This window comes from Trichosurus vulpecula, chromosome 4 (genome assembly GCF_011100635.1).
Source record: "Trichosurus vulpecula isolate mTriVul1 chromosome 4, mTriVul1.pri, whole genome shotgun sequence".
In the NCBI taxonomy this organism is placed as follows: Eukaryota; Metazoa; Chordata; class Mammalia; order Diprotodontia; family Phalangeridae; genus Trichosurus; species Trichosurus vulpecula.
Window position 1 is genome coordinate 198,481,146 of NC_050576.1, and position 26,779 is coordinate 198,507,924.

Genomic DNA, 26,779 nt, shown 5'->3' on the forward strand with positions numbered 1-26,779 from the left:
ATTTGTTGTCCTGTATATAAAAAATTGAACTGCCTTTTTGTTTTTTTAATTTTCTAGTCATTGATCACCCAGACTCGAGCCAAACAGGCAGCTACGATGAGTGAAGTAGAGTGGAGAGGGAGAACTGTTCCAGTAAAGATCGACAAAGTGAGGATCTTCTTATTGGGATTGGCCGACAATGAAGCAGCCATTAATCAGGTATAGATGAAGGTTCCACTTTTTTCCCTTCTTTCTCGTGGGGTGGGTGAGGGGAGGTTGGGGCATATAGGTGGCTCATTTTAATCAACAAATATTTATTAAACATTTCCTGTGTGTCTGGCATTGTGTTTGGTACAAAGAAAAAGCAAACCAGCCCTGCCTTCTAATATGGGGGAGGAGATGGGGAGGCAACAAATAGAAATCAGAATGTGCAAGATAATAACAGTACATAGAAGGTTTATGCATGATACAATAGTTTTGACTTTGTTGAATCTATATATGCATTCTCTATTAAACTTTTTTGGGCAGCTAGGCGGATAGAGTTCTAGGCCTAGAATCAGGAAGACTTGAGTTCAGATCCAGCCTCAGACACTTCCTAGCTGTGTGACCCTGGGCAAATCACTTAACCTTATTTGCCTCGGTTTTCTCATCTGTAAAATGAGCTGAAGAAGGAAATGGCAAACAATTTCAGGATCTTTGCCAAGGAAACCCCAAATGGGGTGAAGAGTTGGACACAATTTCACATTTGAAGCCTTGAATTTCAAGACTTCTTATGCTTTGTTCAAATATAGCACCCTCATTCTTCTTTGTCTAGGAGTTGTAAATATGAAGTAAGAACATTGTTAGGTATGAGGAAAGCTTTCTGTGATTTGAGGAGGCATGAATGACAGCAGAGAGAGAACCGTAAGGCTAAGAAAATATTGCAAATTACTCCCAGTATTAAAATCCCCAACATATCAACCTTTCTCTTAATTCCTTTCTCACCAAACATTTTCAACCCAGATTATTGAGATTTTTTTTCTTTCATTTTAACATCAATGAGAACATGATTTGAATTATAAAAATTTTCTTTATGGTTAACTTTCTCAGAATTCATTATTCCATGTAATAAATACCTGAATTAAATTCAACAAACTTGTTAAACACCAGAAGTAGGGAGGAAGATGTACGAAATTTAGAAAACCTTAGGTCTCTTCTGTCTGTAGCTTGCCATTACAACCAAGGAATTAAGCAACACATAACATAAATAATTTTAAAACACAATAATTGTATAGTAAATGCATTAGAAAGTTGCAAAGCAAAATGCTACATGAGAAAAAGTTATTGTTATTTAGGGGATCAGGGAAAACTTCAAGGAATAAGTAGTATTTGTGTTGAACTCTTAAAAGGATTGTAGGAATTACTTGGCAAAGGGGGATGGGAGCACACCTGAAGCAAAGGAAATAATTTTTGCAAAGATAACGGAGGTGAAAATGTAAAAGGTCCCTTATAGGGACAGTAGTCTATTGTAAAATAAAGTAAGAGCTGGAAGGTAAAGCTGGAAAAGTAAGATGGTGCTTCATTGTGGAAAGTTTCAAATACAAGACAAGAGAATTTGAACCTTACTCAGTTGTACTTAGTAAACTAATCTTACCCCCCAAAATAGTCTGGTACCAGTATTAAGGATGGTTTGGGTCTCTGGGGAAAGTGGCTTAGAAGCAGTACCCAGACCAGAACATCCCATTCCTTGGGAGTGCCAAAGTCCCTAGTATCCTTTCGTAGATGCTGTAGAGAGCCCTGAAGACACAGCTCTCTGAACATCAAAGAACCCATTAACCCAGAGCAAGACCAAGTAGATTTGACCACCCTACCAAAAAAGGCAGTAGATCTTCGAACCTGGGAAACTGGCTTTGGCAAAAAGCACCAATTCAGGAACTAAAGCTGGAGAGATGAGTAAGTCAAAGAAAAGTCTTATAAGTATCTAAAATTAATGTAAATCTAAAGATTACCAAAAAGAAGATAAGAGTAATACTATAACAACTACAGGCAGAGGCTTAAAGGAAAAAATGTCCTTTCCATAAGGACTGTATACTTGAATAAGTGAAGCAAAAACTAAAGAATTAAATAAAAACTCTTCAAGAAAGACTTGGAAGGAGAATAAATAAAAAGCTTGGAAGAGGAACTTCTGGTAAACCTTCCCAAAGTAATAGACTCTGAAAACTAGAATAGACCAAAAAGAAATCAGTGACTCCATAAAGATAGCAAGTAGTATTGAACAAAATTAAAAGATTTAGAAAAATAGAAGAAAATATCATATTTGATATAAAAAAACTGATCAAAAAGAGATAATTTAAGAAACAATAGTCCCTGAAAATCTAGTTATTTTTAAAGTCTAGACACTATATTTCAAGAAATAATAATAAATGAAAACTGCCCAAATCTATTAGTATAAGGAGGCAAAGTGAAAATAGGAAGAGTTCACTGATAACCTTGTGAAAGAAATGCCAAATTGAAAACATTTGGGAATGTCATAGCCAAAATCCAGAGGTCCCATATCAAAGAAAAATACTGCAAATATCCAGAAAGAAACGATTCAAGTATCAAGAGACCATAGTCAGGATTACATAAAACATGGCAGCTTCTGTTATAAATAAGAAGAGGTTGTAGAGTACATGCCTCTAAAAGATAAAAAACAGAGGTTTTACAATCAAGAACGACTTCCCCTTCCAAATGAAGCAGAATACTACAGGAGGAAAATGGACTTATACTGGAATACAAGAATCTCAAGCATTTCTGATAAAAAGATTAGAACTGAGTAGAAGCTTTGAATTGTAAATATGAGAGTTCAGAGAAATCTAGGAAGGTACATTTATTTGAGCAAATGGAGGAGCTGTGTGATGATAAAGTGCTAACATTTGATTAGGAAGAAAAATAACTGTCTCTTCAGAACCGTAATATCTTTAAAGGGTATTGAGGAAATCGCATAAGAAAAACAAAAGTCCTCAGATCTGGATTGCTTCTATTAAAATTTAAAGAGGGGAAAGAGAAGGGAAGATAAAAGGAATATACTGGTGTAGGAAGGAAGAAGAAGGGAGAACTAATATAATGTGGAGATTCATGATTTAATAAACAGTCTTTTCATATTCTGCTATGCGTATGGAAATGGGAACAAATGTTCCCCTTTTTTCCTTTGGTGTTCAAATTCAGACTTTAAAAACGAAGAAAGGGGTTGATTAAAATGGAAAGGCAATTTAGAGCATGTTGAAATCATAGCAGATGGTTATGAGGGTTGTTATTGGAGTGGCCATATTAGAAACAGAACAAATGGAAAATATACTGTAAAGGTAGAATCATTAGGGGTTTGTTAACTAATAGAAAATGAGAAGTAGAGGAGTTGGGAAGAGTCAGAGATAACACCAGGATTTCCGAAATTGGAGACTGGGCCAGTGGTAATACCACAGAAGGAGAACCAGTAGGGTGGGGAAAATAATAAACTTTATAGCATTTGACGTGCTAGTGAAACATTACAGTGGAAATGTTAAATAGCTCGTTGGGAGAAATTGGCCTGATGCTCAAAAGTGAGGTCAGAACTAGAGATACTCGAGATTTAGGAATTACTTACAATAAAGCTTGTAGTTTTAATTCATGGGAGTGAATCAGATTTCCAAAAATGAGATAAAAGGTGATACTGCTTAGGGTTGGTTCCAGGAGCCATATTCTCAAATAAGATCAGCCTTTCCCCCATCTGATGGATACCCAGTGTTTCTAGTTTGTTTTTTTTTTTTTGTATAACACTTATTTAAAAGTGGAAAAGATATATCTGTTAATTATAGGAGACCCTGTGTCATCAGTGTTAGGGATGGTTGATAATCTTGCAAATTTCATCTTCATATAAGAATACTGGTATTTATTGAAACAATTAATTGGTCAGTAACATGTAGTCTGTAAATAGGAAAGGTGAGGGAGAGTCTAATGGCCTGTGTGACCTTGAAGAAGCCATTTTACTTCTTGGGACCTCTATTTTCTCTTATGTAAAATGTAGGAGTTGTACTAGGCGATCTCTAAGGTTGCCCATAGCTCTGATCCTAAAACTGGTGCTAGCTAAGGTCCTGTGCCCAGTAGGTGGTGCAGTGGGTCACTGTTTGTTTGTTTGTTTCTTCTTCCTCTTACCTAAAGGAGCAATGAAGGTATTTCCCCTTTGGTGTCCATTTATCCTTTTGTTTCTTGGAAAAATCAGTCTCTTTTTTCTCTGTTCGTTGAGAGAGTATATTCAAACTAGAATATTTCCCTGTCATAGCCATAGTATTTGTATTTCTTCGTAGGTTACTTTTGTATTTGAAGGTAATGTGATGTGGTGATGATTGCTACCACTGATACAGTTAAGTCTCCCAAGATCATTTATCCTCTGTTGAGCCTGGTTTGGGTGAAGCTGGTAGTGTTTTGGGGAAGTTGATTAAACTGTGGGTCTAATCTGGATAAATTATACTTCTTCAAGAGAACTGCCTAAATTGCCAGATACTACTGAATGATCAATGAAGGGGGGAGAGGGGGTGGGAGAGACAGTGTTTAGGGCCACCTACTTGTATAGAATTCTTTTGTATTTGAGAAATCTTATTTCATCTGTGGTCAGAAAGCCATACTTTCTTCAAACTGCTTTAGCAGTAGACCTGAAATTACTCACATCTGCTATGTGTAATATTATTTTCCGTTGCCACCTGCTTAATCAGAGACTCAAGGAAAAAAACTGAAAGAAGAGCGCGGGAGAATCTTAGGTAACTCCTGTTTTGGCTGTGGTGGAATCCTTTCTTCTGGAGTTGGCCTATGGTAGTGAACATAAATTGTGTTTTTTAAATTAGTGTAAGCTTGATTTTAATTAAAACAATTTATGCCTTTTTTCTTCCTCTTAAAAAATAGTACATTCTTGTAGACCTTATTGATTTAAAGAAATTGATAAAAGGGTCCTATACCTACCAGAATAGTTATAGGAGCATTTGTAGTAGCAAAGAACTGCAAACAAAGTGATGCCCATTGATTGGGGGAATGGCTAAACAAACTGTGGCACATGATTGTGATGTACAATTATTTCACTCTAAGAAATGATTAATATGAATAATACAGGGAGGCATGGGAAGACTTAGGAAATAATTCAAGGTGAAGTGTTGCTGTTCAGTTGTTTCAATTGTGTCTGACCCTTCATGACACCATTTGAGATTTTTTTGGCAAAGATACTGGAGTGATTTGCCATTTCCTTCTCTAGCTCATTCGAAGATGAGGTAATTGAGGCAAACAGGGATAAGTGACTTGCCCAGGGTCACACAGCTAGCGTCTGAGGCCAGATTTGACCACTGGTAGATGAGCCTTCCTGATTCCAGATCCAACACTCTATCCACCTAGCTGCCCCAAGTGAAAAGTAGGTTGAACCAAAAAAACGATAGCCACAAGCACTGCAGAATTGTTGATGCAAAGGCTAAGTTTTTTCTCTGATGCACCCTGGCTCCGTGACCATGGGCAAATGATTTAACTTCTCAGTGCCTCAGCTAACTTTTCAAGTCTACAAGTTATAGATGACTTGTCTACCTGCATTGTTAGAGGCAATTTCCACACTGGGAGTTCCTATATTGATTAAATCTCAGGCATAGGCACCCCTCCTTTGTAAAATTTGTATACATCAACAGTAAATAAATTTGAAATTATCCAGTTAAATTTATTGTCATAGCAGAACATGGAGATCAGTGAAACTTAGAATTTAGGAGAGACCAAGACTAGTAGCCTAGTTAATCAGGAAGGGCCTAGGTAGGCAAAGGACCAAGGCCAATATGCCTGTTAGTGTAAGGAAGAGCAAGTGATTATTGTAGATTTAGGCAGGGGAAAAGTTCAGGATGCCTTGGTTTGAGCAAAATGAGCCCAAATTCTGTAAAAAGCCAGTTGATGTAGCAGGAAAGAGTGGATTCAGAGAGATGTGAGCCAAATTCAAGGTCCCCAAAGATAAAGAAAAACAAGTGGCTCAACATGAGATGAACCAGTAAAAATGGTATTTTCTTTCCGACTGTAGGACAGAATCTACTTACCCTCTCCCTTGGTTTATATTTTTTGCTGCGTGGGCAGGCAGGGAGGGCTTGCAGCCAGGAACAGCTGGACAGAAAAAGGGTCTAAAATCAATTCACATCATTTCTTTGCTGATTATTCTTATGTTAGCTTCCTTATTTGGTTTGTTTCTTTCCCCATTTGACAAATTATTTGTCAATACTGAATTAGACCAGAGGAAAAATGGTTTAAGTATCCGTAAAAGTTAACTATTAATTTGGATAATGAGTTCAATAGCCTGAATCCAAGTGTGACTTAAAAAAAAACCCTTATCAGACTTACTTCTCTAATGCATTATTACCCATAAACCTTAGGTTTACTCTAGCTGAAAGAAGAGCTGATTTCTTTGTGTCTGTGTTCTAGCCAGCTCTTCCAAAGCTGTTAAAGATTGATGGATTAAAGAAGAAGAGTGAGTGAAAGAGAACGTGTGGCCCCATAGGGACCACTTTTATTCTCTCTGTACAAATACAAAGTTAACAAGACTGGTTTCCAAAATGCACAGAAAAACATCATCATCATTATTTTATAGTCATGCTTATCTAATTAGAAATTTCATTTCTATTCATGGTAGCTTTACAACTTTTTTTTTTTGAGGGGGGAAGGCAGGGCAATTGGGGTTAAGTGACTTGGCCAAGGTCACAGTGTGTCAAGTGTCTGAGGTGGCATTTGAACTCAGGTCCTCCTGACTCCCGGGCTGGTGCTCTACTCACTGAGCCACCTAGCTGCCCCTGCTTTACAACTTTTAAAACAAATATCATAGCAAAAATCAAAACAAGAAATCTGATTTAAATTTTTAAAAAATAACACTTTATATTCAAAAATAATTTTTCAATCCTGATTTAGTAAACAAAGCTTCTTTTGGCCAGAAGTAAATTTGTTTATATCATGGTTTTATTTTATTTATTGTGTTTAGTTATGAGTAGTCTTTTTGGAAAAAAAAACATTTATTATGTACCTGCTCTATATGTAAGGCACTTTAATGAAGATATCGTTGACACAGACCCTACTTTTAAGGACGTTGTAATAGGAAAGATACAAAGTAACAAAAATGAATACTAAAAAAAAATTCCTGTTAACAAGTATAAAGTTCTCTGGTAAAGATAAGACATTTTATTTTGTGATAGCACCTTTTTCCAGAAAAACCTAAAGCATTTTATATCTCTATCTTGCCAGTGTCCTTTAGGTTTACCATCATTATCATAATACAAATTTTACATGTCTGTAACACTTTTCTTAGTTTTACATGTATATGATTAGATGTATATGTTTTAGATCTCATTTATTCTCAAAATTATTTTGAGGCAAAAGAGAACGAAGGGAGAACAAGCCATTATTGTTTTTGCAGGTGGGGGAACCAGGCCCAATTTGGTTAAACAACTTGCTTGTTTAACCAATAAATGGAATTGGGGTTTTCTTGACATTGTGCTCTTTTTGTTAGACTCCCATTGTTCCATTTTTATGTATTCATTAGAGTTGTGGCCAAAATCACACCTTGAATAGTATTTATTGGCATACTTTATTTTAATCTCTAAACTCCATTTTAGGGTTATGTTGCCATTTCAAGCTGCTTCTCAATCAAACTATATTGGCAGAAAATAGTAGAAAGCATTAACCTACAAACTATGGTGTGTAATTACTTGCCTAGAATACCGTGTTCTGCTCTGGTTCATACACATGAAGAAAACGATAACAGAATTAGAAGTGGTCCAGAAAATGACAGCTAAACAGTCAGGGGGATTGAGTGGGGAAGCACTGCCATATAAAGACAGAAGGATTAGGAACTTTGCACAGAGGTGGGACATGACGGAGAAGGAATCTGACAGACTAGATAAAGGGGCCAGCCTTCAGATCTAGGAAGATTCAAGTCCTGTTCTGGTGTGTAGAATTAGAATCACAGATTTCAAGTGGTTAAAGGCCTCAGTAGCCCACCCAAAAAAGAGTCCCTGATACAATGTGCCTGACAAGTGGTCATCCAGCCTCTGACTGAAGACCTTTGAGAAGGAACACCTTTGCTCTCAGCAGCCCTTTCTGCTTTTTGATAGTTCTCATGAAGTTTTCCCTGAAGTCAAGGCTGAATTTGCCTCTGTTACAAATAAAACAAGTGTAATCTCTCTTCCTCGTGACAGCCCTTCAGATAGTGGAAGGCACCTATCCTGTGTCCCCGAGTCTTCCCTTCTTTAAACTACACATACCCAGTCCCATCAACAGAGCCTCATCCAACTTGGACTAAAGGTCCTTACAGCCTTGTGACCTCATCTAGACATCATCCAGCTTATCAATCACCCTTCTTAAACTGTGGCACCCAGAACTGAACACAGTACTCCGGGTGAGGTCTGACAAGAATGAAGTGTAGTGGGCCTGTCACCACCCTTTTCCTGAAAGCAGTGCCCCTTATTGTTTTTCTAACTATGCCTCTTGTACTTGTGAAGCTGACTTTTTGTGCCCTGGTTTAATACTTGACATCCTGCTCCATTATAGAGTTTTGTGTTACCAGATTCATTTCAGGACTGTAGCTAGTCATGATGTTTTTGAATCCTGATTGTATTGTGCATTGTGCTAGCTTTCCCCTCAGCTTTGTGTTATCTGCATATTTAATGAGCAGGCCATCTATGCTGTATTCAGGTCATTGGCAAACACTAGTGTTGCACTGGAGACCTTCCATATTGACAATGAATTATAAATAACTACTCTTGAGTCCAGCCATCCAACCAGGCTTAAATCCAAAATTATCTTGTCTAGTCCACTCCTCTCCATCTTCTCCAGAAGAATTACATGAGACACTTTCTCAAAAACTTTGACAAGATCTAGGTAAACTACATCCATATCATCTCCCCTCATTGCTAGTTTAGTAACCCTGTCGAAAAGGAGGTGAGGCGAGCCTGGCATTACCTGTTCTGGATGAAGCCAATGCTGGTTCTTTGTAATCATCACTTCCCTAACAGAAGTTCAACAACCGTCTCTTTAGTGGTGCACTTTAGACTTTCCCTGGACTGTGGTTTGTAGACTCTGTTTTCTTCCCTTTTTGAAAATTAGTGTTTGCTCTTCAGTCTTGTGGCAGGTCCCCCATTTCCCACTGAAGCACCCTTTCTTTAGGAGTGAGGATGTCATTCATACAGGCCAGGTGACTTGAGTTTATGGACAGCCAAATGCTCTCCTATGACCTTTTTACATACCATGGATATCAGCTCCTTGTTTGTCCATTTTTTTCCTGTCATTTCCAGCACAAAGGGCGTCATTCTCCTTGGGGAAAGAAAGCAGACGCACAGTCAGAGTTCAGCAGCTCTGTCTTCTCTCTGCTGTCACTTATCCTTCTGCCAGCCCCAGACACAGTCTCTTTCTTTGATCCTACTCCCCCCCACCAACCCCAGTCTTAAAAAAAAAAACACCAAACACAGCCTTTTAAATTATATTTTGTTTTCCTCACCAGCCTTAGCTCATTCTAGACTTTAGTACACCTGACACTAATTTGATGAGGCCATCAAATACTCTTGCATTTGCTACATTACTCTTTGTTACTTTGCCTGCCTTTCATCTTTGGTGCATTTCTTTTTAAAATGTAAGGTTGGTGAGCTTTCTTTTTATCTACATCAATCTCTTCAGACAAATCCCATTTTTCTTCCTCTTTGGAATTGTTTTTTAGACTTTCACTCTTGAGTGTCTCTCATCCCTCCTGGGCTGACTTCTCTTACTCCGTGTGGTCTTAGTTCTCTTTCCTCTGAGCCCTTTGAAATTTGCCTTTGCAAAATCTAGAGTTTATGTTAGAATGAACCCAGATTTCCTCTCCTCTATCACAAACGTTAGGAGGAAGTCACTTCCCCTCCATTTCCCCCAGGGTTCCCATCATTTCTGCTCCAGCAATTATGTTACCTTGTTACACGTGCTAGTTATTTGGCAATGGGCAGATCATTTAACCTCTCGATGCTTCAGGCCACTCCAGAATACAAATTTAAAATGAGTTGCTGTTCAATTTCAGATGAAATTACAAACCTAAGGGCTCCCTCCCCAAAAAAAGAAGAAATAAAAAGACCTGATTATTGCTAATTTTGGAAATAAACCCTTAAGAAGGAGGAACACTATACATAGTAAAAACGGTTGGGTTAGCATACTCACTAGCCAAATCCTACTATGCCAGAATCAATGGGCACCTCCTAAAATTTGAACCAAAGTAAATTTAGTTTAAGAAAAAGTTCAGTAAAACAATAGTTAAAAATTTTCTGATTAATTGAAGACTTAGCCAAAAAATACTTTTGAATTTTTTATTCTATTTTAAAAATAAACTGTGTAGAGTTTTAGTCCATTAAACTATTTTAGGAAGTAGAAAATAAAGAACAAAACTAAATCTTCCTTTGAGTTCCTTGCATTGCTTTTGTATTACTATTCCAACCAACTCTGATCATTGTATCAAGTTATGGAAAGTGTAGGAAATTTGACTGAATATGTACTAATCCCTGGGAGTTCCCCTGGAAGTTTTTTGTTGTTTTTTTTTTTTAACCAAAATCCCTAGCACCATGGGTACAAAGATGGCCTTGGAGTCAGGAATACCTGGTTTCAAGTCCTGCCTCTGGTCTGTCCTGCTCATGTGATCATGAACAAGCCATTTAACCTCAGTGCCCCCAGGAAACTTTTTTTTATAATAATTTATTTAGTTTTAGTTTTCAACATTCACTTAGAGAAGTTTTTAAATTTTCTCCCTCCCCAAGAGGGTATGCAATCCAATATAAGCTCATACATCTACATTCGTATTAAACATTTTCACATTAGTCATGTGGTATAGAAGAATTAGAACAAATGGGAGGAACCATGAGAAAGAAAAAAACCAAACAAAAAAAGGAAATAGTCTGCTTTGATCTGCATTCAGGCTCCATATTTGTGTCTCTGGATGTGGATGGCATTTGCCATCGTGGGTCTTTTGGAATTGTTTTAGGTCCTTGCTTTGCTGAGAAGAGCTAAATCTATCAAAGTCAGTCATCACAGGCTGTGGCTGTTACTGTGTACAATGTTCTCCTGGTTCTGCTCCCAGGAAACTTTCTTAAGAAGATGCATTGTTGATCTGCAGTGGTAGAAGGAGTTTCCATGCCAGAAATCCCCCGTGCTGATAAAATCATAGGTCTTGATTTAAAAAACAAAACCTTAGCTTAATTTGAGGGTTTGATTTGGAGTCAGAATATAGATTTAAATCCCAACTCTGTCCCATTTTACCACTGTGACCTAGGGCAAGCCCTTTTCTCTCTGTGACTCAGTTTCCTCATCTACAAAAAGGAGAGAGTTGGGCTAACTCAGAGTCTGAATCCTATGATCTTTAATGTGCTTGTAACCTGCAAATAGTTGGTCAGCACTATATTCAAGAGAATGAAAGGAAGAAATAATTTAGGCAGACAGAATACAAAAAGAAAAGTTGGTCTGACTGTTGACTACCAGTATTTAGTGGCAGACCCCTTAGCCTCTGATGCCAAGCTTCAGACATTTTTCACGCACATGCAAGCACACACACACCCCTCTTTCTCAATTTATCCTACATTTGTACTAATTACTTTTCTTAAGGTTGAACTTCAGCTGAAATGGTACTGGCAGATGCTTCGTGGTAATATTCTGTGTCTTGTTTGAAACATTCTTTACCTTCAGTTATCCTTTTCAGATTGAGAAGAGAACAAAAAGGGGTCTTTTAAAAAGTTTTTCTAACATGAAAGCTTAATGCACACCCCTACCAATTCTTTTATTTTTAATACTTCGGGTAAAACTTTCTTTTGTTTCTCTCTTTTCTTCTTTCCCTCTTCTCTTCACCCCCTGCAAATGCTACACTGTCCTGTGGGTAGAGCTCAGAATGCAGTCAGACTTGCCTTGTCTTAGTTGCTTCTTCATCTTACCACCTTCCAGCAATTTCTGTGGACCAAGGAAAACAAACTAGGAACTGAATGTGCTTTAGAAGCCAGGGGCTATCTCCAGTCTGAGGGCACGTTCCTAGGGTATTTGATTTTCCTTTTATTGACCAGCCTTAAAAAAAAAGGTCTAGAAAATGGTCTTGAGCTGTAGAAAGGCACATCCTGGAGTGTTTCAAATTGACCTAGAATTGATCTTTGCAGGGTTTAAATAGAGCACAAAATGCTAAAGTTTTGATTTACCTATCTTTGTGTCACTAGTTTATCCATGTTTCATCTCTGTCACTTGGAAAAATGGACCAGCAATACCATGATCCCTTCTCCATTCTGCTACTTGCCAGTCTGTTACTTGATTTTTGGAAGACATAGGCTTAAATGGTGTTACCTTTCAGACATATTGGCAGGATGCCCCCAGACTGGGGTTTTAACTGTTATTTATTTTGCTCTGTTGTCCTTTCATTAGTTCTCTTGATCTTGAAGATAGATTTGCAAAAAATAGTGAAAGATCCCTAATAAAGGTAAGACTTCCTGTTTAGAAGACAATTCTGCCTCACCCTGCCGTGCCCTGCCCTAACAAAATCATTAGTAGCACCTCTCAGGAGAAATAGACTCTGATTCACCTTCTATGTGGGTGTTTTGAAGATACAACTAGTCAATTACCTCTCATTTCTCTCATCTTCTTTTAAGATTACCATTAAGCACTCATTGAAGCTTAGAATTTTGCTTGAGCAGTCAAAATTACTTTAAGTCGTCTGCTTATTCAAAGTGATTATTAGATGACAGCTGGAAACTAAATTTAATCTGAATTTTTACTTCTGAGCCCTGCCCTAGCCTCTTGTTGACACAAGCATAGAGGATATTCTTGTTAAGCTGGTAAAACAAAACTTTACCTTTTCTCCCACCGCACCTCTCATACCTTTCTCCCCAACCCCTAACACCTATTTTTTTAAAAACTCCACAACTTTTTAGTGGTTTTCTCTGGTTTTTCATCATCTCCATTTCCTGATTCTTCTACCATCCTCTTCCTCTAGGGCATCCCTTTTAAAAAGTAACCAATACATCAGAAAAGCACCCATTCCACATCTCTTCAAAGAAATGGGAGAGACCTAGTTCCCCACTTTTAAAAATGATGTGTTGGCATATTTTTTGCATTGTGTAAACCGATATAACATTTCCTATGCCCTGCTAATACCAGTTTTTGTTGTTTTTAAAAAAATGCTAAACCTGTTTAAGGGTAGTGAGGTGGCTCCATGGATAGAGCACCAGGCCTGGAGTTAGGAAGACCTGAGTTCAGATTCAGCCTCAGACACTAGCCGTGTGACCTGCCTGGTCAAGTCACTTAACTCTGTTTCCCTCAATCTCCTCATCTGTAAAATGAGCTGGAGAAGGAAGTGGCCTAGCACACCAATATCTTTGCCAAGAAAACCCCCAAATGGAGGCACAAAGAGTTGGGTATTACTGAAATGGCTGAACAACAGCAACAAAAAAAACTCCATTAACAACCCACTAAAAACTACTAGAAGCTTGCAGAATTCCAGGAAATTTTTTAGTTGGAACATTTGGTCAGTGGGTTTGATTAATAAGTAATTGGAAAACATTTAGCTCTGGAGTGAGAAATAAAATGCATAATGTGCAAAGTGTATTTCTCCAGTGTTTCTCTTGGTTAACTTTGAATGTTTGCCTTGTCGATTTAAATAAGTAGGATGCATTCCAATATGGCCCAGATCTCTTGTTATCTGTGACCAAAACTCTAGTGAGTTCTATGTAGGTGAAGCATGTTTATGATTATGTTGTTTATTTTTTTTAAATTAGCAGCTAGAAAATAAACTTTATTGTTCTTAAAAGAACAGTGTTTTCATTTTTCTTTCTCCCTCCCACCTTTTAAATGAATGGGCTGTCCTCATTTTTCCTATGGAAATGTTTGTAGAAGGTCAATTGAATGTCAAATGGCTTTTAAAGATTTTTTGTCTAGTTTCTATGGGAAATCAAATACTGTAATGGAATGTTGTTCCTTTTCATTTCACAGCAGGTCTGCCAGTAATACAAGCCCAGCTTCTTTCTCCTTTCTTCTCATTCCTATGTGCTCAGTCAGATTCTTTAGAATAGTAATGTGGTTTGGCAGGGGTTCACTTAATGAAGCACTTTTTCACTTGCCCTATAGGTGTTCAGCCAGGTTACATGCCCAGCAGTGCTGCTGAGAATGCTCCCCTAATCATCTTTCTTGTCCATATAGTCGTCCAACAGGGGTCATATCTTTATTCTGCTTAATTTCTATGGCCAAGAAGAATATAACTTTGCCTACTGACAGTGTTTGTCCCTTATTTAGACCTTGGAAAGAAGTATAGAAACTCAGGGCTTGTTGCTGTATTAGAAACGAGTAATTGTACTCACAGTACATGGTCTCTGGGTGTAGTCTGTGGTAGGGGCAAGAAATAAACAAAGACAGACTTCTTCAATCTACAGTAGGGAACTGTGATATATAGTTATAAAATATTCAATTGAAAATTCTTTGCAGGCACATGTAAGGGAAATTAAGCTTATCCAGTGATCATACACTGTTTTGCATTTGTATCAAGGCAAATAGGAAGATTGAGAAGATGAATTATATATAACATAAAAGAATACCAATTGAAGTGGTATTTCTAGTTGGTCTGATGGTATGTGTTTATGTGAATCAATCATAGAGCTCTAAAGCTGTTTGTTCTCCGATTACTAAATATCATGGTTGTCTTGAAAAGCTTATATTTGTGTCTCCAACTTTTTATTTAGGCTGAAAGTGAAGAAACCAAGGAACGTCTGTTTGAGTCCTTGCTTAGTGAATGTCGGGATGCTATACAAGCTGTCCGGGAAGAGCTCAAGCCAGATCAGGTAAAAAATAGTAGCAGAAAAACCCCTCCAATGTGTATTCCTATATTGACCTCTTAGTACATGCAACATACCATATATTCCTTTAGCTAGAATATTCATTCATTTATCCTAGTACATGTGTTTTGTTAGCCTCTGGTTTGCTTTACTTTATATTCTACCCTGTCCTTCGCTCTGGCTTCAGTTGTCATCTCTCAGCAGTTGACTTCTAGATTTAGATTTCTGGCCTTAAATATATAACCTCTCTGTTTCTTTTAAAAGTATCATGTTTTTCTAATCAGTTAAGCTCAAAACCTCAGCAACTTTTATTTTCCTTTTCTCTAACCTTCTATATCTAGTCAATCACCAAGTCTTGATTCTTTTTTTTTTTTAAAAAATTTGTTTTGATCAGCCAAGAGGTACCTTTTCATATCTTCCTCCCACCCGTATCCACTTGAGCATGAGAAAATCAAAATCTAAAAAAGATGCATATCAAGACAAATTTCCATATTGGCCGTGTCCAAAAAAATTTTTGTCTCATTCTGCATTGTGAGCCCTTCACTTCTTTGTCGGAGGTGGGTAGCATGTTTTAACATTAGTCCTCTGGAATCCTGGTTGGTCATAACCATTAGTTCAGCACAAAAAAGATGCCATCACATTTATATCCCCCAGATTCCCATTCTTTGCCATCTCAAAAAGAGCTGTGAGTTTTGTTTTGTTTCTTTGGTACATCCTTGGAATTTATTCTGTTCCTGGTCTTTTCATCAGAAATGCTTGGAAGTCCTCTTACTCATTAAAGGTTCATTTTCCTCCCTGTAGTATTTTGCTGTAAAAGTTATTCTAGAAGTTATTGCCGTGTGGAATATTATATTTAGATTCTCTGCTCCATTATAGTAGTGGCTGCTGAAGTGTATGTGATACTGACTGTGGCTTCTTGGTACTTGAATGCTCTCTTTCTAGCTACTTGCAGTACTTTTATTTTGAGCCAGAAGCTCTGGATTTTGACTATGATGTTCATGAGAATTTCCATTTTGGGGTTTTCAGGGAATAACCAGTGAATACTTTCTATTTTTACTTTGACCTCTAGTTCTAAGTGATCTGGACAGTTTTCTTAGATTTCTTAAAATAGGATGTCTAGGCATTCAGATGGTCCATTGATTCTTGGATTTTTTCCTCCTCTATTTCCTAGGTCAGTTGTTTTTGCTGTAAGCTACCTTAAATGTTCTTCTATCTTTTCAGTTTTTTAGCTTTGGTTTCATGTTTCTTGTTGCCTCATGAAGTCGTTGGCTTCTACTTAGTCCATTTGCATTTTCAGGGAGTTTGTTGCTTGGGCAAGGTTTTATACCTCTTGTGCCAAGCTGTTAATTCTCTTTCTAATTCTTTCTTTCATAGCTCTCATTTCGTTTTCAATTTTTCCTCAAGCACTCTCATTCCATTTATAAATAACTCTTTTTTCCCCCTTTAACTCTTCCTTCATCTCTTCTAGCAGTTCTAGTTTAGTTTGTAGATATTTTGGAATCATTCTCTTCTGCCTTTGTGACTTGTGCATTCCTGCCACCATCATAGCTCAATATGGTGTGGTTCTTTTTTATTTTGACCATTCTTCCAGCCTGCTTCTTGATTTGGGACTTGATGTTAGGGCTGGGCGCTGCCACACCTCTGGAGGGAAGCACTGGGCTAACCCTATCACCGCTTTCTTGGGGTATGAATTGTTATGTTATTCTAGGATTTCAGGGACATTGCAAGGCCCAAAGGGATCTGACCCAAGGCAAAGTCTCATTGCTGCCCCTCTTGGTCTGAACTCAGCAAGTTCCTGACCTAGGTTTGGGTCTGTGAAAGAGTACACTGCTGCTAGGTCTGTCCCTATTAGCCAGCTGGAAAACTTTGTTGGTGCAAAGTGTCGGAACTGTAGATTCTGTTTCAGCGTGCCGTGGTTATTCTCTGCAGGCTTGATGCTGACGGTGAGACCCTGGTCTGAGTCACATCATTACTGCTGCTAGCTTCTGAATTTACTCCTTTTTCAGTACGCTGCCCAGGAACTAGGAAAGACAGTAACGTTGTTGGGCAGTGCACAGGTCCCCTTCTTACTCTTCCCTGTATCTGTGACCCAGGATTAGGTAGTAGATGACAAAGCTACCAGTTGACACCTGTCCCTGTTGCAGCACCCTGGTGTAGGTCTGGGTGTGCCCCAGTATGGGTCTGGAACCTCTTTTTTTGCTGATGTGCAGCTTCTCCCTAGGTGTTGGAGTGCTCCGCAGTGCTCCTTCCCTGACCCCAGTGTCTGTAGACTCCTGAATTTCTGCATCAGGATTTGGTCTGGTGCATTTTATAGATCTTTTTGGAGGAGTTGTGGATGGGAACTCATCTGCATTGTTTCTTTCTACATCATCTTGGCCCTGACTTCCCACTGATTCTTAAAAATGTTTCTGTCTCATACCTGGGATAGTTTCCTAACTGAACTTGCCTGTGATCTCTGCATAGTCCAGCCTACAATGAAGCAAAATGAATCGTCCCTCTAGCTCTAGCTGTTCTAGCTATTCCTTCATATGAATCCTCAGCCAAATTGGTCTACCCCCTGTGCCTCAAATGCGTCTTGGACTTTTGTCTTCTGTGTTTTTACCCATAGCCCCCCACCCCCTCCAATTTTCAATGCCTTACCTAAAATGTAGCATCCAGAAGTGAACACAATATACCCGATGCAGTCTCTGCCCAGTATGGTATAGCACCATCATCCACTTTGTTCTGATCACAAAGCTCCTTTTAATGCATCCTAAGATCTCATTTACTTTTTGGCTGCCATGCTACACTGTTGACTGACCCTGAATTTGTAGTCTGCAAAAAACCCTAGATCTTTTTTTTTTTTCAAACATGAAATCTTACCTAGCCATATTTCCCCCACCCTATATTTTTATATATGACTGAAACCAAGTGTACAACTTAAGATTAATTGTTATTAAATATCACCTAATTAGATTTGGCAGATTAGTTCTAACCTTTTTGGCTCCTAGCTCTGTTTGTGTTATCGTAACTGTCCCTCACAGCTTTGTGTAATCTGAAAATTTGATGAACATGACATATAGGCCTTTATCTAAGTCATCAGTAAAAATGAAGAACAAACTGGAACCCTGGGACACTCTATTAGAGACTGTTTTAGGTTAACATTAGTCCATTAGTCAAATTACTACTTAGATCCAGTCATTCATTCAGCCAGCCCCAAACCCATCCATCTCACAGTGACCTACCAGTTTGTCAACCTTGTCATACTCACAAAGCAACCTTTTAATAATATATTCCAAAATTTTGGTTTTGGCTTTCTCATCTCTGCCAATCTTATGAGTTGGAACCTCAGAGTTGTTTTATTTTGCGTTTCTTTTGTTATTAGTGATTTGGAACAGTTTTTCATGTAGGTATTGATAGCAACCTTGCTTTTGAGAATTGTCTGTTCATATCCTTTGACCAGTTACCTATTAGGGAATGGCTCCTATTCTTATATATTTATATTAATAAGTTGCTTAATATTTCCAATGGAAGAGTTGGGAGAGGTGACAGGGGAAGGCATTCAGAAAATAGAAAAGAATGTAGGGAAAGACGTGGAGAAAGGGAAGCACAGGACATCTGAGAAAGAGAAGACAACTTGAGATGTAGAACACAGGGGATTAATTGAAATACAGCTTGAAGTGTAGGTTGCTTTGATTGTTGGGCTTTGTAGCTTGAATTTCATTAAATTGATTGCAGAAAAACGATACTTTTTTTGAACATTTTGAGTAACACGTTGAGAGATGTGCTTTAGGAAAATAAATCTGGCAAGGCTCTGCAAGATAGATTAGCAGTGGAAGATGCTGAAGGCAAGGACTCTTGTTAGGAGCCCATTACAGTAGTCCAGGTGAGAGATAATGAGAGACTACACTAAATGATAGCAATGGAGATAGATGAGCGGACAGATGTGAGAGGCATTTCAGAGGTAGAATTAAAGGATTGCAGATTGAGATTACTGATTAGATGAAACAGCAGTGTCTCAAGCCTGGGTGACTGTAGAATGATGGTGCCATTGACAGAAATGGTTTAGGGGGAGTCAGAAGGGTTATATTCTGGGGGGAGATGGATAATATTAGTTTGAGTAATGTTGCATTTAAGGTACTGGTGGATGAGACAGCCTAGTAGAGACAGCCAGTAAGCATTTGGATCCTGGAAATAAAAGTCTAAAAAAGGTCAGGAGAGTGGTAGGAGTTGGAGATTAGTGTCAAATACTAAAGAAACATTAAGGGGAATGAAAACTGAGAAAAGGCTATTGATTTTTGTCTAGTAGAAATTACTGGAAACTCAAGAGTGCAGTTCAGTGGAATGGTGGGGATAGAAAGCATATTACAAAGGTTGATGAGCTAGCGTCAGTGAATGGAAGAAGGCGGATGGGGTGCTGACTCGAGAGGTGACAAAATCAGAGGAATATTTGGTGAAAGATTTTGCTTGTTTTGATAAAGAGGAAGCCTGAGTATATTTGGATTCAGAGAGAAAAAGAGATTGGAAAACACACAAGATAGTAAGGCAAGGAAGGGAGAAGAGGTAATCTAGGGTAGGATTGAGAACACACATCCAAGCGGTTCTCTTTCAAGAGAAGGGGCCTGTCTCTTGTGAGACTGGAAGAAAGGAAGAGAGGTGGGTGAAGGTACAGAGAAGTGTTGGGGTTTGAAGTTTCCATGGAATAGCCTAGATCTTTTGGTTAGAATTTTGAGGAAATTAGGAAAGGTTTTTGAGAGGAAACATGTTCTTCATTTTACAGGTCCAGACAGTGAGGATCAGAGATTAAATGATGTGTCCAAGAATACACAGCTGTGAGGAAACAGTAGAGAGTCAGTAGGAGAAGATGAGTTTCAGGGCAATAGCAAGAGTCCATCTCAGTGGAGCCAGTTGGCTGGAGTTCATGATTTCCTTCCAACAATATTTGGCAGCCTAAGATCAGGGAAATCAGATAATGAAGTTGCCTGGGTTTGGAATTTAGTAATACCATTATGTCAGAATATGAATGAGGGATTCTAGCATGCTAAATGAGAGCATTGTGTGAGCATTGTGAAATGGCTGGCTTTGGAATAGAGATAGAATGTGAAGAGAAGTGGAACTAGCTGGACTAGTGAAAGCATTAGGAGTGTTAGTGAGAATGGAGACTAATAAGACTTTCAGAGTCCTTAGAAGTAGAACAGTTGTGAGTGATAATATCCAAGATATGGCCTTGTTGGTCAGTGACTGGAGTGCTGTGAACGTGAAGCTCATTGGAAAGCTCTAGAATGGTCTGCACTTGGTGGCACATTCCTGTAATCCCTGCTGCTAGGGAAGACTGAAGCTGGTGGCATTGCTCGAGTTCTGGCTACAGTAGGGCTAAAGGCAATCACGTGTTCACTGGATCTGGCCCAGATTTGGTGAGCTCCTAGGAGCAGAGGACTCCGCCCACCCCCCCATTGTCCGAGGAGGGATGAACCACCCCAGGTTAGGGTAGATTAAAGTTTCTGTGCTAGTCGGTATTAGGAGCAGGCCGTGAGTGACCACTGCACTTCTGGCTGGGATGATATAGATAGAAGATCCAGACCCTTTCCCCCCACCCAAAAAAAAGAAGACTAGAAATATGTAGTGTGAATCCAGGACATTTAAAGGGTCATTGGTATTTATCATTGTATTCTAAGAGAGGACTGGACCATAGATACATGTTATATTTTTTATCTGCCTAGTCAAGAAAGTCACCCTATAGTCCAGACCCATTTTTCAAGTGTCCATAGCAACTGAGTGACCATCTATTTCCAAAATCTTTTTTTTTTCTGATTAATATTAGAGTTACTGCAGTATAGCAGACTCTGTTGTTCCTGCACTTCAATATGATTTGTACATCATACCATTGAGTGTGTTCAGCACAGCCAACAAAGGCTTACAATTTTGATCTCGTGGTCTTTCCAGTAAGACTGGGAGCAACTGTTCTGCCTGATCCGTTTTTTCTAATTTTTACAGAAACAAAGGGAGAATAGCCTTGATGGAGAGTCTGGGAAAGTGTCTAATTTGCAATACCTACACAGGTAGGAGGTGTTTCTGAAATTGGGGCAGGGCAGGGGGGCCGTTACTAAGATAAGTTTGCTACTTTTGGAAGCTTCTCTTCTATACCTGTGATTGGGAGACTTAACTACTTAAAGCCACTGCATATAGCTTATGTCTAGTGAATAGGAAATATTCTCAATCCTCTTCTTTCCATTCCATTTCTTTCCCTTAATACCAAGTTTCACAACAGTGGCATTTATGTGAACTACTGAATGACCTTCACTGAGCGTAACCTGTGCTGTTATGTGGTGCCTTCTAGCTACCTGACTTTCATCAAGCTGTCCACTGCAATCAAACGTAACGAAAGCATGGCAAAGGGTCTGCAGAAGGCACTGCTGCAGCAGCAGCCAGAGGATGACAGCAAGCGCTCTCCTCGGCCCCAGGATCTGATCCGCCTCTACGACATCATCCTGCAGGTGACACTGGAGACAGTGCGGGGGTTCTCTCGGTTTGTTGGATAGAAATAGCATGAAAGGGCCAGCTAGCAGGTAACACCTGTTACCCGGTGAGATCCAGTCAAGCAGCAGGTATTTATTAAGTACTTACTACATGTAAGACAACTCTACAGGGTGCTAGGAGATCCACTGTGGTCACTGATTGCCTTTACAGAGCATGCATTCTCATTGGAAGATGGTAATTAGGACTTTTAAGGTGTCTGAAATGCCGGCCCTATAAGTATTATCCCAAATTACAGGTAATGAAAATGAAGCTCACAAAGGTTAAAGGTTAATAGATTTGCCTGTGGTCACCCAGCTGGTAAGTGTTGTATTCAGGACTCAAAGACCACTGTTCTCTCCACTTACCGTAACACGTACATATACCAGACGTAGCAGTACCAGGCAGCCTATGAGACCTAAATGAAAGATAAAGGTAGTAAATGTCATAGTTCAGATGAGGGGGAGATCACTTTTAGCGGACGTGGTCAGGTAACACTTAATTCAAATCAACAAATAATTTTGTGGTTACCATAGACAAGGCATTATTGAGGATACGAAGACAAACATGGAATAGTCCTTGCTCTTCAGGAGCATAACATTTACTAGGGATGGGAGGAGTAATAAGGGCAGAGGAATGCTCTAAGAACATTTTGAAGAGGGAGAAAACATGCCAACTGGAGGGTGACCTGGAGAAGATGGCATCTGAAGGAAGATAAGAATAATGGGAAAGTTCTTTCTGGACACAAAGCATAGCTTTTGCAAATGCTCGGAGGTAAGAGGCAATAGAGCTAGCTTGGCAAACAGTTCATTGTCCAACATGGCTAGAACATGAGACTATGTGAGTAATGGCATTGTGAAATAAGATTGAAGAGGTTGGTAGGATGCAGATTATGGAGGACCTTGAATGCTAGTCTGAGGACTTTGGGTTTTATCCAAGGTGCAGCAGAGCCATTGAAGGCCTTTGAGTAGGAGAGTAACTTGGGCATATCTTTTAGGAAGATGATTTTGGCAGGGTGTATGTAGGACAGATTGGAGAGGGAAGAGACTTGAAGCAGAATAGCTAATTAGTCCATTATAATAGTTTAGGCAAGAAGTGATGAAGTACTGATTTCAGGTGGTGGCCATGTGAGTAGTGGAACAAAGGAGGCAAATTCAGGATGTGGCCTTTAAAAGGATGGGTTTGGGTGACAGTGGAATGTTGCTGTAATCTTTGAGACAGCAGCCTGAAGCCTCCATTTGCAAAGGGCTGACAAGTGGCTATAAAATGAGGAAATGCTAAGGCAAGGTAGGAACCATTTCTTAGACTTCTCTTTCCAGTAGTTTAGTAGTGAAAGGGAAAAGAGAGAGAACAAGTCGTTTGAGAGGACGAGCAGGCCAAATAAAGCATGGTGTGGTTCTTTTGTTTAAGGATAAATGAATGAAAAAGCATTTGATTAAGCACTTACTTTGGGCAAAGCATTGTGCCAAGCTCTGGGAATGCAAATAGAAATGCAAGACAGATCCCTGAGGTCCCTTCTCTTAAGCAACTTATGTTCTAATTTTTGTTGTTTTTTAGTCATATCTGACTCTTTGTGACCCCATTTGGGGTTTTCTTGGCAAAGATACTGGAGTGATTAGCTGTTTCCTTCTCTGGCCCATTTTATAGACGAGGAAACTGAGGTAATCATGGTTAAGTGACTTGCACAGGGTCACACAGCTAGTAAGTGTCTGAGGCTGGGTTTGAACTCAGGAAGATGAATCTTCCTAACTCCAGGCCTGGCGTTCTATCCACTGCACCACCTAGTTGTCCACATTCTGATAGGAAAGACAACATATATAGGAAGTTTTAGCTACAAGTCATATATGGGAAGGCCCAGTGGACCTTAGGATGCAACAAGTGAAATAGATAGTAATGTATCTTCTTTAATGTAATTTCCATGAATAAAATCATATCCTTTGAACTATTTGATGGTGCCAAGGAATTTGGTGAACTTTATTTTCTGGGGCTTCAGTAGCTGTGGTTGCTGAGGAGATAGGAACCGTAGCAGCAGAAGGTTGCCAAGGTTTCATCTCCTCTGAATGCTGGCTGAGGAGGCAGGGCTGGTGGGAGGAGAGGAGGCTCTCGGTCCTACCTTGGTGGCATCTGTTGGTGTTGGTGGTGCATGGATGGATGACAGGCCCTTTCTCCACAAGGATTGCTCCCCTCAATGACTTTGGGAGTCAGGTCAGCTCCTGAAAGAGATAGGAAATGAGTTCAAGGGAACTTGTAGAGGAGTTAGCCTTGGCATGGAGAAGGGCCATCTATTCTTCTTAAGTCTCCTTAAGACTGGAGCAAAGTAAGAATGTAAAGAGGTTTTGAGGTGAGAGAGCTCAGGGTGGAGTAGCTAGCCTAATTTTCATAGTAAAACAGGAGATTAGTTTGTCTACTAGGCCCTGGAGTTGCTATTAGGGGGTGGAAGGAGAAAAGAGAAAGTTTTGGAAAAAGTGCAGTGGAGAGTAAGAGAGAATCAGAGATGAATGAGATCAAAGCAGGATGGTAAATGGCCTTAGTAGTAAAAGAGATGACATGGATTTATAATGAACCGAGTTAACCAATGCCATGGGGGTTGGGGGGGGGAGGTGCAGGGGAACAGAGCAGATCATAGGGATGTTCCAGGATGAGAACAATAGTAGGACCTGGTAGCAAGGAGCTCAGGGTGGAAGAAAGTGCCTTGTTAGACTGGTTAACTATAGGATCAAGACTTGAAGGGAGGAAAGTGAAGCCAGAAGAGTGGCAATGGTCTGGAAGAACAAGGGAAGAATAGATGAAGCAGAGAACATGCTGAGGGTGGGAGGCAGGTTTGGTAAGGTAGTGGGATTATTGAAAAGAGATTTTGATCCAGGGGAAATTTCAAAATTCAGATAATAGAAGCAGAAGATTTTTAGATAAAAGTGTTATCTTAAGGTATCACTGCTCCTGTGGGAATTTAATAGATGGGTGAACTGGAAGCATAGGATATTCAAAGAGACATCAGTGTATGAATATTAAAATCATCCAGGATGGGGGTAGGTTTGGGTTGGAGAAGAAGACTGAACTAAGTACTGAGGTAACTGAGAAATGAGAGAGAGTAGTCTGCAGATCAGTAAATGCCTGCAACAAGGATCTGGACAAGGGGATCTATAGGGATACGGTGAACTTCAAAGGAGAGAGTGGTTGGGACAGGGGTGAGGGTCTGGCAGGGGCAGTAGGGAGCAAGAAATGTGCCATTTCCTGGCCTAGGTTTTCAGGGCAGTGAGAAAAATGGCCAGGACATGAAAGGTTGGCAAGGTTGGCTTGGGATTTTTTGGGGGTGGAGAAGTGTGCAAGGGTTTGGCCCAGACTCATGATTTCTTCTGTGTTGAATTTCCAGGTGTAGAAATCTCCTCCACTGGGAAATAATATTTCTTAACTTCTCAGAGGGTGGGGAAGGGAAGGACTGATAAAATGCAAACTGAAAATAAAAATTTAATAATTGAATGAATGAATGAAATAAGTTCAGTGCTCTTTTCACTACACCACATTGCCTCTGGATTTCAGTGGGCCAACGGGGAAGAGAGAGCATACCAGACATCTCGTCACCAAATCGTACTTGAAAGGTTTTGATGAGTATATTGATATTAATGTAGCTATGAGTCCAGAATGTTTCTTTTGTCCCTTCTATTCTTCCTACAAACTCTTCTCCTATAATCTAAATTTGAGATCTTTTTGTTTTTGAGCAGAATCTGGTGGAACTGCTCCAATTGCCTGGCTTAGAGGAAGACAAAGTTTTCAAAAAAGAAATAGGACTCAAGACACTAGTATACAAAGCTTACAGGTAACTTCAAATATCAGCCTCCGGGCTTTTGTTTTTTATAACAAAGAAAGTTAACCACCTCAAGAAAATTGTAGTGTATCGTTTGCAGGTAACATGTGAGCATTGGAAGCACATCTCTTTCTATAAAGATATTGATAACCACTGTAGTGAGGGAAATTTGCCCAGGAACTAGAATAAGACATTTTAGTTTTTTAAAGTTAATATTTATTTTCATTAGAATTTATTCCAACTGGTCCATTTTTTACCAACAATACCATACTTTACTAATAATGAGGGGACAGTGTATGTTCATGTATCCTCTAGCCTCCTTTTTTCTCTTCCTCTTATTCCAGAAAAGGAGGAATAAGGACCAAATAGCTAAATTAGGGAAAGCAAGATTTGCAGCCTTTCAGACTTTTCTTGATACTGAATTTGAGAATGAGCAAACTAACCCCTGGCTCCAAGCAAAATTACAAAGTTTATTTTCCCCATCCTTTGATTATCCTTCCTGAGCTTCTCTTTACTTCCTTTTTTTGTCCTTCAGATATCCTGTGTCCTCTGTTTGTCCACAAGCCCCCAATGAATCTAAAATTTCCCCTTCTAATCCCAATCAGAGCTCTCTCACCCTGAAAGTTCAGGTGCACTCACTAGTGAATGATCTGATTAAATTCATAGTAAGATGCGAATGAAACTTAACTCTAAAGGCAGGCTTTAGTATCAGTGAGCCTTTCGTTAGTATAATCTGCCCTGGACAGTGGCTCCTCAGGCTGTCCTGAAAAGGTCTAGTTATCAGTATTTTTGCTTGGGAGAAAGGAATGTTCCTGTACTGCTTGTCTAGTCCAGAGGAGCAGACAACAGTTCAGATGTTCAGCCAACAGTTAAAACACATGGAATCAGCATTAGAGATATGGTTCAAGTGCTTCTCAAGTACGTAGGGGTCAGTGCAGCAAACTGAAGTATTTGAAATCTGGAAATCTTTTTTTAATAACCCTTGTTCCGATACTAGAACTTGTTACCTTGGTTAAAATTTAGCCTGAACAACTGGAAAAACTAAGGACTTAAGCGCATGTTGCTTTAGATTCCTGTGGTTTATTTCCCACCAGGTGTTTCTTCATTGCTCAGTCTTATGTGCTGGTGAAGAAATGGAGTGAAGCCCTAGTCCTATACGACCGAGTCCTAAAATATGCCAGTGAAGTGCAGTCTCAAGCAGGAGCCTCCCAAAACAGCCTGAAGGTTGGAGCTCTCCTCTCCTGGTTTCTGAGAGAAATAAGAAGCTGTTCAGTGGGGCTTTTTATGGGGACATGATGATGATGATAGAAAATCATAATAGCTAGCATGTGTATAGCTCTTACTATGTGCCAGGTACTACGCTAAATGCTTTACAATCATCTCATTTGATCCTCACAACAATCCTAGGAGGGTGGGTGTTCTTATCTCCATTTTAAAGATAAGGAAACTGAGGCAGATAAGAGACTGGCCCAAGGTCACACAGCTACTGTCAGAAGTCAGATTTGAACTCAGGTTATCTTGACTCTGGGACCAGTACTCTGCCACTGGGCAATTTAGCTGTTCTCTAGATGCTAGGAGCAAAGTTATTGGGCTCCTTTTTTAAACTGGACTTGAAAGCCCTCGTGGGTTTGCACTTCGTCACAGCTTTGTGACCCAGTGGCAGAGCTGTTCTTGGCCTTCAGACTCTTAGGTTCCAGGAGGAATT

General features: G+C 39.4%; 1 protein-coding gene across 1 annotated transcript in view; it reads left to right on the plus strand.

Annotated features, from left to right (window-relative positions):
- Positions 1 to 26,779, plus strand: part of SRP68 (signal recognition particle 68) — a 52,205-nt gene that overhangs the window by 18,454 nt on the left and 6,972 nt on the right. Inside the window, exons 8-13 of the mRNA XM_036755295.1 lie at positions 58 to 198; positions 14,688 to 14,786; positions 20,754 to 20,818; positions 21,097 to 21,253; positions 24,992 to 25,086; positions 26,169 to 26,298. Of these exons, the coding sequence (XP_036611190.1) occupies positions 58 to 198; positions 14,688 to 14,786; positions 20,754 to 20,818; positions 21,097 to 21,253; positions 24,992 to 25,086; positions 26,169 to 26,298 (687 nt within the window). The remainder of the gene's footprint in view (positions 1 to 57; positions 199 to 14,687; positions 14,787 to 20,753; positions 20,819 to 21,096; positions 21,254 to 24,991; positions 25,087 to 26,168; positions 26,299 to 26,779) is intronic.